Source organism: Chroicocephalus ridibundus, chromosome Z (assembly GCF_963924245.1).
Source record: "Chroicocephalus ridibundus chromosome Z, bChrRid1.1, whole genome shotgun sequence".
Taxonomy (NCBI): Eukaryota; Metazoa; Chordata; class Aves; order Charadriiformes; family Laridae; genus Chroicocephalus; species Chroicocephalus ridibundus.
The window spans coordinates 64,314,079-64,327,152 of NC_086316.1; the positions used below are offsets into that span (position 1 = coordinate 64,314,079).

A 13,074-nucleotide genomic window follows, 5' to 3' on the forward strand; every position below is an offset into this window, starting at 1 on the left:
AAAAAAAAAAAATCCTTATTATTCAGTGGGTTGTTTTTTTTAACTTCTCCAGCTCTGATGGAACACCACCAGCAACCTGGGAGCCAGCAGGAGATGAGTGAGTGTGGTGCTGGGTGGCAGTGCACTCTGAGCACGCCTGACACCACCTTCCTGCCACAAACGAACTCCTGCTCTTGGCTCTGGAAACTGTTTCTTGAGGTGTGCAATGTAGCAGCAGGTGTGTTAAGCTGAACAACTGAAGGGGGAATATGTCCTTGTGGGATAGGTTTTTAAGTTCTCCAGGCCATAAATTATTGTACACTGGCTCCACTCAATGGGGCTGAGGTATTTAGAAAAAGATCTCAGTTAAACTCCAGATGTCACAGCCGAAGCAACTGAGCTACCAGCCTATCAACATACAGGTTTGTTGGATTGTAATTTTAGATAATAGTCAAGTGAGCAAAAAAGCAAATCCAAGCATAGATTTTAAGACATCATTTAGAAGATAACAATGAACAGTATAAAATTACACTGTCATTTTAAGCCCTCCTTCCCCTGTTACAATTATTTTTTCTTAAGACTAAAAAGTTCGTATCTTACTAAAACATTCACTCTTGTGAACACAGAACTCTTATGAGCATGTCTTAACTGCCTACAGATTTTTCCAATAAAAACACTACATATAAAACAGTACTGCTACTGTTAAACTCACAAAAATTAATTAGATTTTCCACTTACTCTTTGTACGTTCCTGTTTCAGGATCTTCAGTCATAACGTCATGCAGCCCTTCCACTGAAATGTTGATGATACCACAAAATTTATCTTGGATAACACTGGAAAAGAACAAAATTTATCTTGGATAACATTGGAAAAGAACAGGAAAGTGACTTAGCTAAAGGAACTAAACAGGAAATTTGCTCAATAACCGTAGAGCACATTTACTAAGCAGTATTTTCACCGCTTAAGGCTTAGCTGAGCATGCTATCAAGCAGCTAATTTCAGTATTTTTTTTTAATTATACAAAAGCTTCAAAAAGATGCAAGAAAACGTTATTCTTAAATAGAATAAAAGAAAAAATACATTAGCACAAGGCTCAAGAACTGAGTGGGGAGGGCATGCTCCCGCTAGCAGGGAGGTCAGAGTACTGGCTTCTATTCCTGACACATTTACACATATTCAACGCAAAATCTACACGCAAACCCTTGAGCACTGGGCAGCTTGTGAAGATGGTACACTCCGCTGTTGTTATCCCTGTCCCGCCTTGCAAGTATTGCTTCGCCATTGTAGGCAGCTGAATGAATCCCCAGAAAGGGTGAAAAATATGCGCACCCGGTTCTGCACAAACACCTGACTATAGCGAGAAAGGCGGGGTAGGATTTCTCTGCTTCAACACAGGCATCTCCTGCCATTTGAAACCACTATGCTATTTAAGACAATTGCAAAGGGCTGGCAGGTATCATGCAGGACTTCACAGATACACCTTTCCCCAGCATGAGCTGGAGGCCAGACCGGATATCCCCACAGTGCCCAAAATGATACTGAACACTTGTGTTCAGACACTTGTCCCCGGCCTGAGAATGGATGTGCCTGTAGGGTTAGGGGCATAGAAACATGATCTCCCCATGACAGATGAAGTAGGTGCCACCAGCTCCCAGTTAACGGGAAGCAGCTGTGACTGCTGTTTCTGCTGAATTTCCTGCTACTATGGGTCTAATGCCAGAGACGCGCAATTGTGGGACTTTGGTGCACAGATTCCTACTCTCTGAACTACAAAAGGGTGAAGACACACTGCAAACGAAAAGATGTTCATCTTGGGAAGACCGCAAAAGTTCCTCCTACAAGCAGCAAAGAAACAGAAATGGCCTAACTGGTGATGGTGAACTACAACTCTCTTCCCAGGTCTGCCACTGACCAAAGCATTTTATTACTCCCTGTTTGGAATTTCAGGCTTCATTTTCACCAAAAGGTGCTGCTGCTGTCCAGTAGGCAGAGGCAGACATTTTGCATATTTGTTTAAAGGTAATGAATACTAAGTTCACATACTGTAGTTTGACTTTTTGTGTTTTAACGAAGACAAATCTATTTCTTAATATTCTTCCATTTCCTTTTCTTATTTGGGATGAAAACTGAAAAAATGGATCAACTGTAGCTCCTTGTACCTTAGTTATTGCATTTGAAATACTTCTTGTCAACACAATTTTAAGTATATGATAAACAGACTTCATATAGCAATGGATACTTTGGAAAAAATACGTATCAAGTTAGAATACTAAGCATATAATTTCTTTTTAATTCATTTTGATAAGATTATGATTCAAATCACAATAATTTTGTTTCCAAAGGATTATTTTTGTTCCCTTTTTTTATTCAGCTACTGTGGAATGCTAGGACCTGAACTGTATTTTGTATAATGGAACCTGAAGCTCCTAAATTCCACAAAATGAAAATTGACACAATTTTCGTTCAGTCTGGCTTGTTCCTATTACCATTGTGAAGTATGTATTTTAAGAGACTTCCTCCCTTGCCGAAAAGCTTCCCCATCTCATTCAGAACAGCAAAGTATTACATGTTGTGAGACTGAATCTCTTTGGGGCCCTGCTGAGAAAGCGAGCGCTGTCTGCTGAGCAGCCTGCGGAACGAGCCCTGGGAGACACAGCAGCCTTCTTCAGAGGTTCCCACCTAGCACAGCTCCCATTAAAGCTCTTTTACCACACACTTTTTTGAAACACATCTAGGAAAATGCCATTAATGTGGTTAATATTTTCCAACATGAGAAAGGAAACAGCTGTCCTCAGCGTCATGTCAATAAAGGACAAGGGGCATTCAACGGAGAACAAATGCAAACGCTTTGCAACCTGGAGAAGTAAACTATGTCCTGTATGTATGCACTATTTAATTAATAATACAGGTTGCTATCCATTACCTGGTTGTCACATTTCTTCCTTCTAAAATGCATGAAGAATCCCTGACTGCCTGCCACAGAAATTTTCTATTGGGAGGGATGAGAAAGGTGTTTGACCCAATGAAGGCATAGTGTTTCCAGCAGCTGCAGGGCTAATTACAGTCCATCTATTCAGGGAGGTTGCTTCAATTAATTAATATGTAAATAAGTACTGTAGGCACAGTGCTCATTTAACTTTATGGGATTTTTCCAAGCCTGATGGGAGGAGCGCACAGGAAGGCCCACTTTAGTCACTTGTATTTCCAAGGTCTGTGATATTTCCAGAAAAAACTGCGCATAGTTGTTGAAGACCCAAAATACTGTTCTTGATAGTTAGCTCCAAAGCACAAAGAGAAATCATTAATTTTTTTACTTGGAGAGGATATTTTTACCTTATGGCATAAATAAGGAATGATATTTTACTCCTTCAGTGAAAGATAGAAAATTCATGGTAATTTTTCTCTTTTTGAGGAAAGCAAAGGTAAAGAATGTACAAGACTTTTCAAAATGGGGCAACTGTTGACTGCAGTTTTCAGTAAAGATAATACCTTCTCTTTTCTCCCCCTTCTTTTTCCCTTTAAATGGGACATTAAGCTTCTTCCTACCAAAGACTCACTGAAATGTTTACCAAATATGGAATCATTAAACAATGCAGCTATTTTTAGAACACAAGACACACGCTGCATAAGCTCATTGTGCCCTGAAAAAAAAAAAGAAACCCCAATTAAAGTTCAATGGCAATATAAAATGCCTTATTTTCATAGAAGAGCCATGCAAACCAACATAATACCTTTTCAAAGAGACTAAAATTAGCCTGCAGCTTTCAAGAAATACATTAGGAAGTCACATGAGTAGACTCATAAAAGACAGAGACACTGTATTCATATGAACTTTCAAAACGTAAGAGTTAACACTGTCCACACTAAAATGTTAACTCGGGGGGGAAGGCACCATTTAAGCAGTTCCGCCCTTGGATTGCATACAAACCAGATCAGCAATGGAACAAACAACAGCATCAAGCTATAACTGGTTTTAGAACTACAAAGTTTCCCTAAGTTATCAGGACAAAACCTCATTTCGTATGCAGCAAATATTATCAAAAGACAGACCCAGAATCAGAGGATTATAACTTCTATAAACTGGTTAGGATCTAAACCACTGCAGAACCCAGTTTCAAAGACGCAATTAACACATATTAACATTATTTTTTATTACAGAAAGGATCTTTTATGCTGTCTGTAAATAAAATTCACCTTGCCTATAATGAAAAAAAGAGGTAGCAAACATTTATGGCAGCTTGTACATGAATAATCTCAAATCTTTTATTTCAAAGTTTGCATAATTTGTCAGATAAAAGAATAAAAGCTTTGCAAAGAAAAAACAGACCACATCTGTTCTGAAAAAAGTAATATTCACTTTTTCTGATTCTGTCTATCATTTCTCAGCTATCTATTCAACATTTTTATTATCCTGAGGTTTTATGCAAAAAATCAGAATTTGGATTTCGATTACATAGATAGCCACTGTAAATAAATAAAGCTTTATCATCAGCTTAATAAAATACATATCATGATAAATTTTTAGGGGTAATTAAATAAAATGGTCCCCACGTCTGCTATGCATCTTCCTCAGCCCATCAGAAAGGGAGGGAATATTCTGCATGGGAAAAAATACTCTTTCAGACATTAAAAGGAAGAGGAAGAAATCTTTTCTGCTCTTCTATATTTACCAGGACGAAGCAGTAAACACCAAAAAAGGGAAAAGCTTAATCTCATGTATTTACCAGTGTACAGAAGATTTGAGAAAGATTAATCAGCTCTTTATTCTTATCTCATTATCCAAGGAAAGAGGTGGAGTGCGACAAATGGAGATTACTTTGCATGTACTGCAAGCAATGGAAATTATTATTCCATGTACCCCCCTCCTTAGCAGCTGCGCAGTGCTAAGGAGCTCCTAAAACTGTAATGTAGCAGCTAAGACAGCATCTCCAGGGGAGTCCTATGGCCGACCATAAACTTGATGAACATAAAGCACCATTTTGCTTCATGAGGGCACACTCAACTAACTCTTCTTATCTGTTTTCCAATGATTTTAACAGTTACACATATGAACTACACATGTACATGAAAGGATTTGTTTCCTCGTGTGAACATTTAAAATACAAAAGCTACTAACTGCAAAAGAAAGGCATGTCCCCCACAACTGCATAATGACCCTCTCAATTCCTAATTGTTGGCAAGCTGGATATTAGTGGATGACTGCACTCCGAAGGATGGCTTGGAACTGCTCCAAATTTTTGCTTGCACCAACAGCTCTGACAGCATCGGTTCCCTTTTATGCTCCATGTCTACAGATGCTGAGACTCATACCTGTCAGACAGCTCCCACAGCAGCCTGCCAGTGCAAAGGATGCACCTTCAGAGGGGACCTCTTGTGCTCATCTGTAGAGAACAGCTGTGGAAATCAGAGCCTAAAACAACAGAGCTGTTCCCTGACAGATTTCTTTGAGAAATAAGTTTGTTCAGTCTGAACCTTTGCCCACTCCCAAAACTCCTCTCTAAAAAAGGCACAGCAGCGTTTCTAGCAATGAAAACTTAGTCAACTAGCTTCCACTGAATTAAGTCCATTATTTCTGAAGACACGCATACAAAATCGAAAATTTAGAAATATAGTACATAAAACTGCAGAACCTACTACTGTGCAATCGCTGATTGCACAGCTGTTATTAAATGAAAATAAATTGAACATTTATGAGGAATTACACTGGAGAGGCAGAAAGTAAGAAAAATGGGTTAAAGAGGAAGAGACTACAATGGATTACCCACCTAAAAAAAAATAAAAATTAAGCACAAATTAGAGTCAATGTTTTCCCTCCTTAAAAACATCTACCCATTACATCTGATATCTGATCTATAAGGAGAAAATTTTAAGAAAATAGTTTCTACTCAAGCAATCCAAAATAGTTTGAGATTTTGCCCAAGCAGCTGAATTTAGTGTTCCATAAAACAGAAATATTTGATTTATTATACAGTAAATTACAGTAAAATATAGTATTACGATATAGTAAATTGATACTTCATTAAATTCAACAGAGATACATAACAAGCAACAACGGAGGCACACTTGCACATTCACACCCACACAGTGCAGTCAAGGCCTATAGATGTACTAGTAGCAGATAACATGAGTCATTCCTGGAAGTGACCTGGAGATGGACAAACAGGACAACAGGGAGCAGCCCAACACGGCCACACATGAGTTACACTGGCAGAAAGCAGGCAGGCTAGAACAAGAACCTTGAGGCAATTCTGGCTCATCTGGAGAATGATGTCCGGTCTCCAGCCCGGTCTCCAGGCTGGATCCTGGACAGCAAGATACTTCTACGTAACTTAAATAGACCCCGTGGAGGACAGGCTATCAAAACATCGTTCTCCATTTTCCCTTGAGCAAAAATCTAACTGTAAATTATGTTGCTTATAAACCAAATGGTTGAAGCTTCTAGGGCACAGGCCTGTAGGAGACAAACAATGACTACAAAAGTAAGTCCTATTCAGCTACCTGAAAATTTTGCAAGATTGGACTATTTGGGACATATTTTCATTACTTTTTCTTGAATTACTGCAGTAACAATGAAGAAAAAAAAAAACAAACACAGAAATTCAGGTTGAAAATAAAGCTACAACACACTAGACATAGCCTTGCAATAATGTAAACAGAACACCAGTATTCAAAATAGAAATAAAAAGTTAAAACAAATGCAAACTATATAGTAAAATAATAACCATCTTTTGAAAATGAAGTCTTCAATTAGGTCTTTGCTACAAAAACGTATTTTGACCCGACACTTCCAAATACACACTGCAAATATGTAAATATCTTCATCAATTAATCTAGAATTATGTATTTAAAGTGTAGTATATTTCTTCCGTTTATACCTCTTATCTAGACAAAAACTCCCTCAAGCTGTTACTGTATAGATGACAAAATATCTTTTATTGACAACAATTAACCAGCTCTTATTACTTTAGACACAATAAACTTGGCCAATTTTTCAATCCAATAGAAATTTAGTTTCCCTATTAACTCCAGTTTCAGGTATTATCACGAAATGATACAAATATGCACTAAAAAAAAAATTCACTTTAATATATTCATTATACAGACTGAATACACAACTTTTTATATTAAAATACGTCATAGGTATGAATAAAGTTTGTATCCTTTTAAATGTTTCTTTTCCTTGAGAGTCTGAACATGCTAGACATAAATATGCTTACTTTTTTCCCCACTGTGATGATTAATAGAGGCAAAGTAGAAACTGCATTACAATAAATAACTGAAGCGTTGCTTTTTTTCCCTCATTCCCTGGCTTCATGATCCTGCTAAAAACTGAAGTTTTTCTTGCTTCAAGCTTCAACTTAGCTATGGAATTTCTATAGAAACTTATGCCATTAAGTACTGCAAAATCAAAATAAATATGTGTCTACTTTATACTGCACGTATACTTGAGTTATAGGTGCATGATTCCTGCAACAAGGACAGAGGGTAACATACCTATTCATGTTAGATTTAAACGTCATCTAGTAAAAAAAAAAAAAAAAAAAAAAAAAAACACACAAACTTCAAAACATTCAGGAAGCAAAAGATGATGCAGAGCCCAAATTATACCATTTTCCACAATTCTATCAACAAGTTGATTTTCATCAGTGAAGATATTTTTTGAAAAATTGAGTTCTTAATTTCTTGACATTTCAGATCCCCATAAAATTAACGTCAAATCAAATGAGACAAATTACAATGATGAATGTTCAAACAATATGACCTGTGCCTGACTTTCAGATGCTGTTCGCTTGAGCAGCCTAATTTGGTCCAGTTCTGAACGCCCCACTGAATTCCGAGTTAGAGACTGCACTGGGTCAGTTATGTTGTACCTGCCAGGCTGATAAAAACCGTAATATTCTATTCTCTTTTCCCCTGAGTTTTCTAGAACCTTTAGTTTCTGCCTAAAGTGAATAATTTTACAGGTTAAGAAGAGGATCACAGCACAAGCCAGAATAAAAAAGGCTAGTAAAATGTCAAAAGCCTGATTCAGGTTTTCAACCTGTTGTGAACAAAGCAGGGATGTTTTTAATGATACAGGAGCAGCATCTGTTGGAAATAACCCTTTTTCTTCTACGGTTCTGTTATCAGGTATAATCTGTGCTGGTATTTGCGCCGGCAATGTTGATAGTACTGTAGTTGCCCGTGATGGAATTTCAGCAGCATTTTCTTCAAAGGGCAATGGGTTAGCAGATGTAACTGTAGTTCCTTCCCCGAAAGCAACATATTTGGTTTCTGCATTGACAAACTGTTCGAATGTGTTGTGCTGGCTTCCCTTATGCCACGCCATCAGCAAAGTGGTAGTGCTGTGATGGACACCTGCAGATCCCAGACCCTTGGCTGTCCCTGGGCTGGCAGTAGGGCTACTGCAGTTTGCAAACTGAGCCCACCTAATGTAATGCAAAGGCCTACCACGCATACTCAGGGGATTCTGACAATGAATTTTTACAGAAACAGGAGATGATGCTATCCAGTTAAGTAACCCAAGCATTTTGCAGCTGCAGTTCCAAGGATTATAATTTACCTGTAGATGAGCTAAAGACACTAAGGGCTTGAGCACTTCAGGTTGTAACTCTGTAATATTATTAAATGCTAAACTGAGCATTTTAAGTGACTGTCCCATTTTTTCAAAGGTACCATCACCAATACTGGTTATCTTATTTCTGTCTAGCTGCAGATACACTAAATTGTTCAATAAAGTAAAAGTGCTGGAACTGATATTTTCTAACTCATTATTACTTAAGATTAACTGGCTAAGGTTGTTTAATCCAAAAAAAACATTTACAGCAATACATTTTAGCTTTACATTTTTTAAAGACAGATATCTAAGCTTGTTAAGTCCTCTAAATGCAAAAGGATGTATTGATCCGATAGGATTGTGAGACAAAGAAAGTCTTTCAAGATTTTTGAGCCTTCCAATAGCATTTGATGGCACAAGTGTTAAGTTGTTACCTTCAAGGAACAAATACGCAAGGTTTTCAAGATGATGAAATGCTGAATCTGATATCCGTGAAATCTTATTATTGGCTAGGTTAAGTGTTTGGAGGCTTATCATTCCCAAGAAAGTCCCGCTTCCAAGGACACTGAGACGATTTCTTTGAAGTGTTAAATATCTAACAGAAAGGAGATCACTGAATAATCCTCTGGGAACAAAAGCTATTTGGTTATTCTGAAGGTATAAACAGTGAAGATTGGAAAGACCTTCAAAGATTCCTGGATCCAGGCGTTTAATGTTATTGTTATTTAGATGCAAGTAGTACAGTTTGGGGAGTTCCACAAAAGCTTTCGGGTGTACATACAAAATACTGGAGTTATCCATGTAGAGTGCAGCAAGCTTCCGAAGGCCTCTTAGTTCATGTGGAGTAACACGCGATATATTATTCCCACTGAGGTACACAAGAATTGTCGTTTTTGGAAAGTTCCGCGGGACGCTTGAAAGCCCTAAATTACGACAGCTAACTTGTCTCCCCGTGCAGAGCTGGCAAGCAGCTGGACAGCCAAGAGCCTCCTTCTGGAGCAGCAACAAAAGAAAACAATTAAGGATATACAGGAGTGCTCCCAGGCAGGGTGGAGAACTTTGCAGACCACACATATCCCTGTCTTTGGCCTTCTCACTCATCTCTGACTTTGCTAGTAGAGATAAAAAGAAGTTTATACATATTATTAATTTGAAAGTTTAACAATTCTACGTGTACAGTCTTTAAAACGTAAGCATCGCTTTCAAGGTCGGTATCCTATATATTCTCCTTTGATGCCAAATAAGCAGTTTAGAAATAAAACTAAGTTTGAACTACACTGAAAAACTTTCCAAAGTAAATGAACAATTAAACAAGCGCACTGCCAATCTAAGCTGGAAAATATTTAATTGGTTGCAGCATGAAAGCAACTAAACTGCCAAAATAGCAGCTTCTAGTAAATTCAAAATACTGCTTATTAACTATTTTTTACAGTTAAGAATGACTAAGAAATATTTCAATAGCATTCAAGTAAAAATGCCAACTGGAAACAAGCTTCTTTTCACTGGTGGCTCATTTATAATTTGAATTCTACTTTCATAAAGCTGAGTTATATTCAAAATAAATAAAAGCAATTCCTTACCCCAAATCTGAAGTTCATTATTTCTGTTATCTTGACGTTTTGCAGTTCATTGGACTAAGTTACAAGCTGACCGACTACACTCATCTGTGAAACCTTTGTAAAGGCAGTATTGCTGAATACCGGAGTGCTCACATTTTGCCCCAGGATTTGCAACTGTTCACTCAGGAAACTAAGAAAGAAGTGGTTAAAGTCAGGTTGCCATGGATACAGGAAACCCTGGGACAGGAAGCCATTTTATCTGTGCTTCAGAAGTATTGTTGGAAAGGAAATCTCAATGATTTGTTTCTAGAAAACCAAGAACTATCTTAGTTTGTAACTGTTGCTGTTTTGCTTTTTTTAAACTGCTGTTTTTAACTTGGAGAGCTCAAGAGAGTTTTACAGAAGTTAGGTACAACTTTTAGAATAAAGGGGGAAACCTATTTGTAACCGCACTACTGGCTATTGCATTATCTGTGAATCCTTTATCTTTCAGCTGCAATCCGAAACATTTTATTGAATCAATAGCAACACGCAGACCGTTCTGCCTCTCTCCGCAGAGCCAAACTGCTGCCGCCAGAGACACACAGGCACAGCGACACGCAGCCCAGCAGCCCCGCCGAGAGGGAGAAGACGGAGCCCCGGTGTCCCCTGCAGCCTGGCCAGCAGTCCCAGGGAAGCTCGGGGAATCTCAGAGAAGAGAACCGCATGGTGCGGTACCAAACTGCTGTGCATTTGGTGTTATTTCAGACTTGATCCAGGCACTTTAAGTCCCACTTTAGGCCACGTTTTTTTAAAGCCAACTTATTGACAGAGGACTGTATATCCTGACAGCCACACCTTTGGTCCACAAGTTTCATTTCCTGCAGTGTCCCTTGTACAGATAAACACTTAGTGCAAACGTGTGCTATAAATATCCCCCTCACTTAATTACCGGAGATTACATCTCAGCTTATCCATCACAGGGACTAAATACCTGCAAAGTCCAGTCACATCACCAAAGGGGGAAAGGGGAACCAACAAAACGAGACATGGTAAATTAGAGATCAAGCCTACAAATATGAATGTAACTCTACAGTCGTGATTTATATTGTAACAAGACCTTCGACTAGGCAAAATGAAGATGGCAAAACCCATGAGTAGCCATAGTCAAGGAAGAAACACAACAGCAGAAGAATCAAGTCACTTTGTCCACAATGATCTCACACAGGAAGCAGAAGTTCATGTAAGGGGTGAAGGATCACCCAAATATCTTTGTCTATAACCATCCAAGCTGAAACACGTGAAGCATATGAGCAACAGAAGCGGAATAGCTTTTGAAGAGGCTTTCTTCTAAATTCTGCCAAAAGACACTTACATTTCTGGAGTTTAAAAAAAAAAAAATGTTTTTGACCAGATGTAAATGGCTTTTTATGTTTGAAATCTGTAAAAATTTCAATATCAAGAGAAATACTCCTTCAATTTTTCAACTTAAGCTGGTCAAAATTACAAAGAGTTGGGATGGAGGGGAATGTTTAAATAAAAAAAAGACAAAAATAAACAACCTCCAATTCTATCAGAGTCAATACGTCTTAAGAAATCAGTAGGACATACTCCTTACGATATCTAGTCTAAAGTCAGGAAGCACCAGGACCAGTAAAATTGTCCATGGGCCACTTTAGACAAAGCCTGTATCAGTTACAACCCAGAATGCATTTGAACTGCATTTGTGTTTTTTTTTTTTCTGAGACCATTAAGCCAATAGGAAAGCTAACTGTTCTTTAGATTTAACTATTATTTTTTTTTCACATTTCAATTTTTCATGGTATTTAAAATAATCATTGATATAAAGGGAAGTAAAATAAAACAGCATGCCATTTCCTTAAAGGAAAAACACTGCATAGTTTTAAATAGTTCCTAGGATGATTAGGGAACTACCCCGGGTATGGGGAAGAGAACAGTAAGAGTAATTGAAAAAGATTATCCAGGTCAGATAGAGTCAGGTGAGGAGAAAAACACAGATCAAAAATGAAAAATTACTTCAAACTGGATATTATCTCCTACCTAAGCTTCACCACTTATAGCCTTATTTATGCTGGTATTTACTTAAGCAAAAATTACTTCTTCCAAGATGTGCTGTGTGAAATAACCCTATGGGGCTAAAAGAAGCAAGTCCCAATCTAAAAAAATGTTTAAAAGACAAGTGTTAATAGATCTCCCTTTTTCCAAAATACCAGAATTAAGATATTTAGAAAGACTGAAGGAGCTCCTGAACCTCTGTGGGATATCGGATAGCATGGAAATTTAGAGAAACCAATAGAGTAGTGTCCAGATAAATGAAAGCAGGTACCCAGTAAGTGGCTGAATGTCTCTCTGGTCTTGTACGAAAGGTACCTTATCAATATTCATAAAAGTTTTGCTCAAACCCTAGTTGCCACTGTGGTTCTGAGATCACTACTGACCTTTCTGATTCTCAGATCCCATGTACAAAATGGGGAAGAAAGATCTTGATACAGGTCATGGCTCCTTTCAATTTGCACTAGGGAATCTGGACAAAGTCCTGTCTTGCACTTTGTAAATACGGCACCTGGAGGCCTGCAGATCCGGTTGGATTGTAATTTACAGATATTGCTTCATTAGTTCTATACACTGTTGAAGAATCTGAAAGTAGTATCTGTTAAGAACGAGAGGCAAAATAACATGCCACGTAACTGATACCACTTTGGGGAAAAGCATAAAAAAAGACTGAGATACACATATAACTTGGATCGGCATTTCTCAAACTGGCTTGTACTTAAACAGTAAAATTCATTATCAGTTGAAAACTGTAAGGAAAACATTTAAACTGGGAAACCCCAAACGCATATTTCAAACAAGCTTAGGAAGCTTGTAGTGACATTCACTGCAAATTTTGTTCTCCAGTGACAGAAATACCAGTTTATCTCTGAATAGATTTTGACATGGCAACAGAGAAAATTAATTTTTGAATCCTGAAATGAATT

The 13,074-nt window shown here is 37.9% G+C and overlaps 2 protein-coding genes across 4 annotated transcripts in view; both read right to left on the minus strand.

Moving 5' to 3' along the window:
* The window catches only part of IPO11 (importin 11), a 90,232-nt gene that overhangs the window by 9,590 nt on the left and 67,568 nt on the right, over positions 1–13,074 (minus strand). For both annotated transcript variants that reach the window (XM_063320146.1, XM_063320145.1), the window contains exon 30: positions 718–813. In XM_063320146.1, coding sequence (XP_063176216.1) covers positions 718–813 — 96 coding nt within the window. The remainder of the gene's footprint in view (positions 1–717; positions 814–13,074) is intronic.
* On the minus strand, positions 5,910–10,269 carry LRRC70 (leucine rich repeat containing 70). 2 transcript variants are annotated; one of them, XM_063320153.1, is made up of 2 exons: positions 10,118–10,269; positions 5,910–9,530 (listed from the first exon to the last, which is right to left on the minus strand). In XM_063320153.1, the coding sequence occupies exons 1-2, from the start codon at positions 10,133–10,135 to the stop codon at positions 7,713–7,715; spliced, it is 1,836 nt and encodes a 611-aa protein (XP_063176223.1). In that variant the 5' UTR covers positions 10,136–10,269; the 3' UTR covers positions 5,910–7,712. The 2 variants fall into 2 exon arrangements, with proteins under 2 accessions (XP_063176223.1, XP_063176222.1); XM_063320152.1 differs by having other exon boundaries at positions 5,910–9,649; positions 10,118–10,257.

Coding starts and splice junctions, on each gene's coding strand:
- LRRC70 (XM_063320152.1), bottom strand. CDS start 9,638: ATGAGTGAGAAGGCCAAAGACAGGGATATGTGTGGTCTGCAAAGTTCT.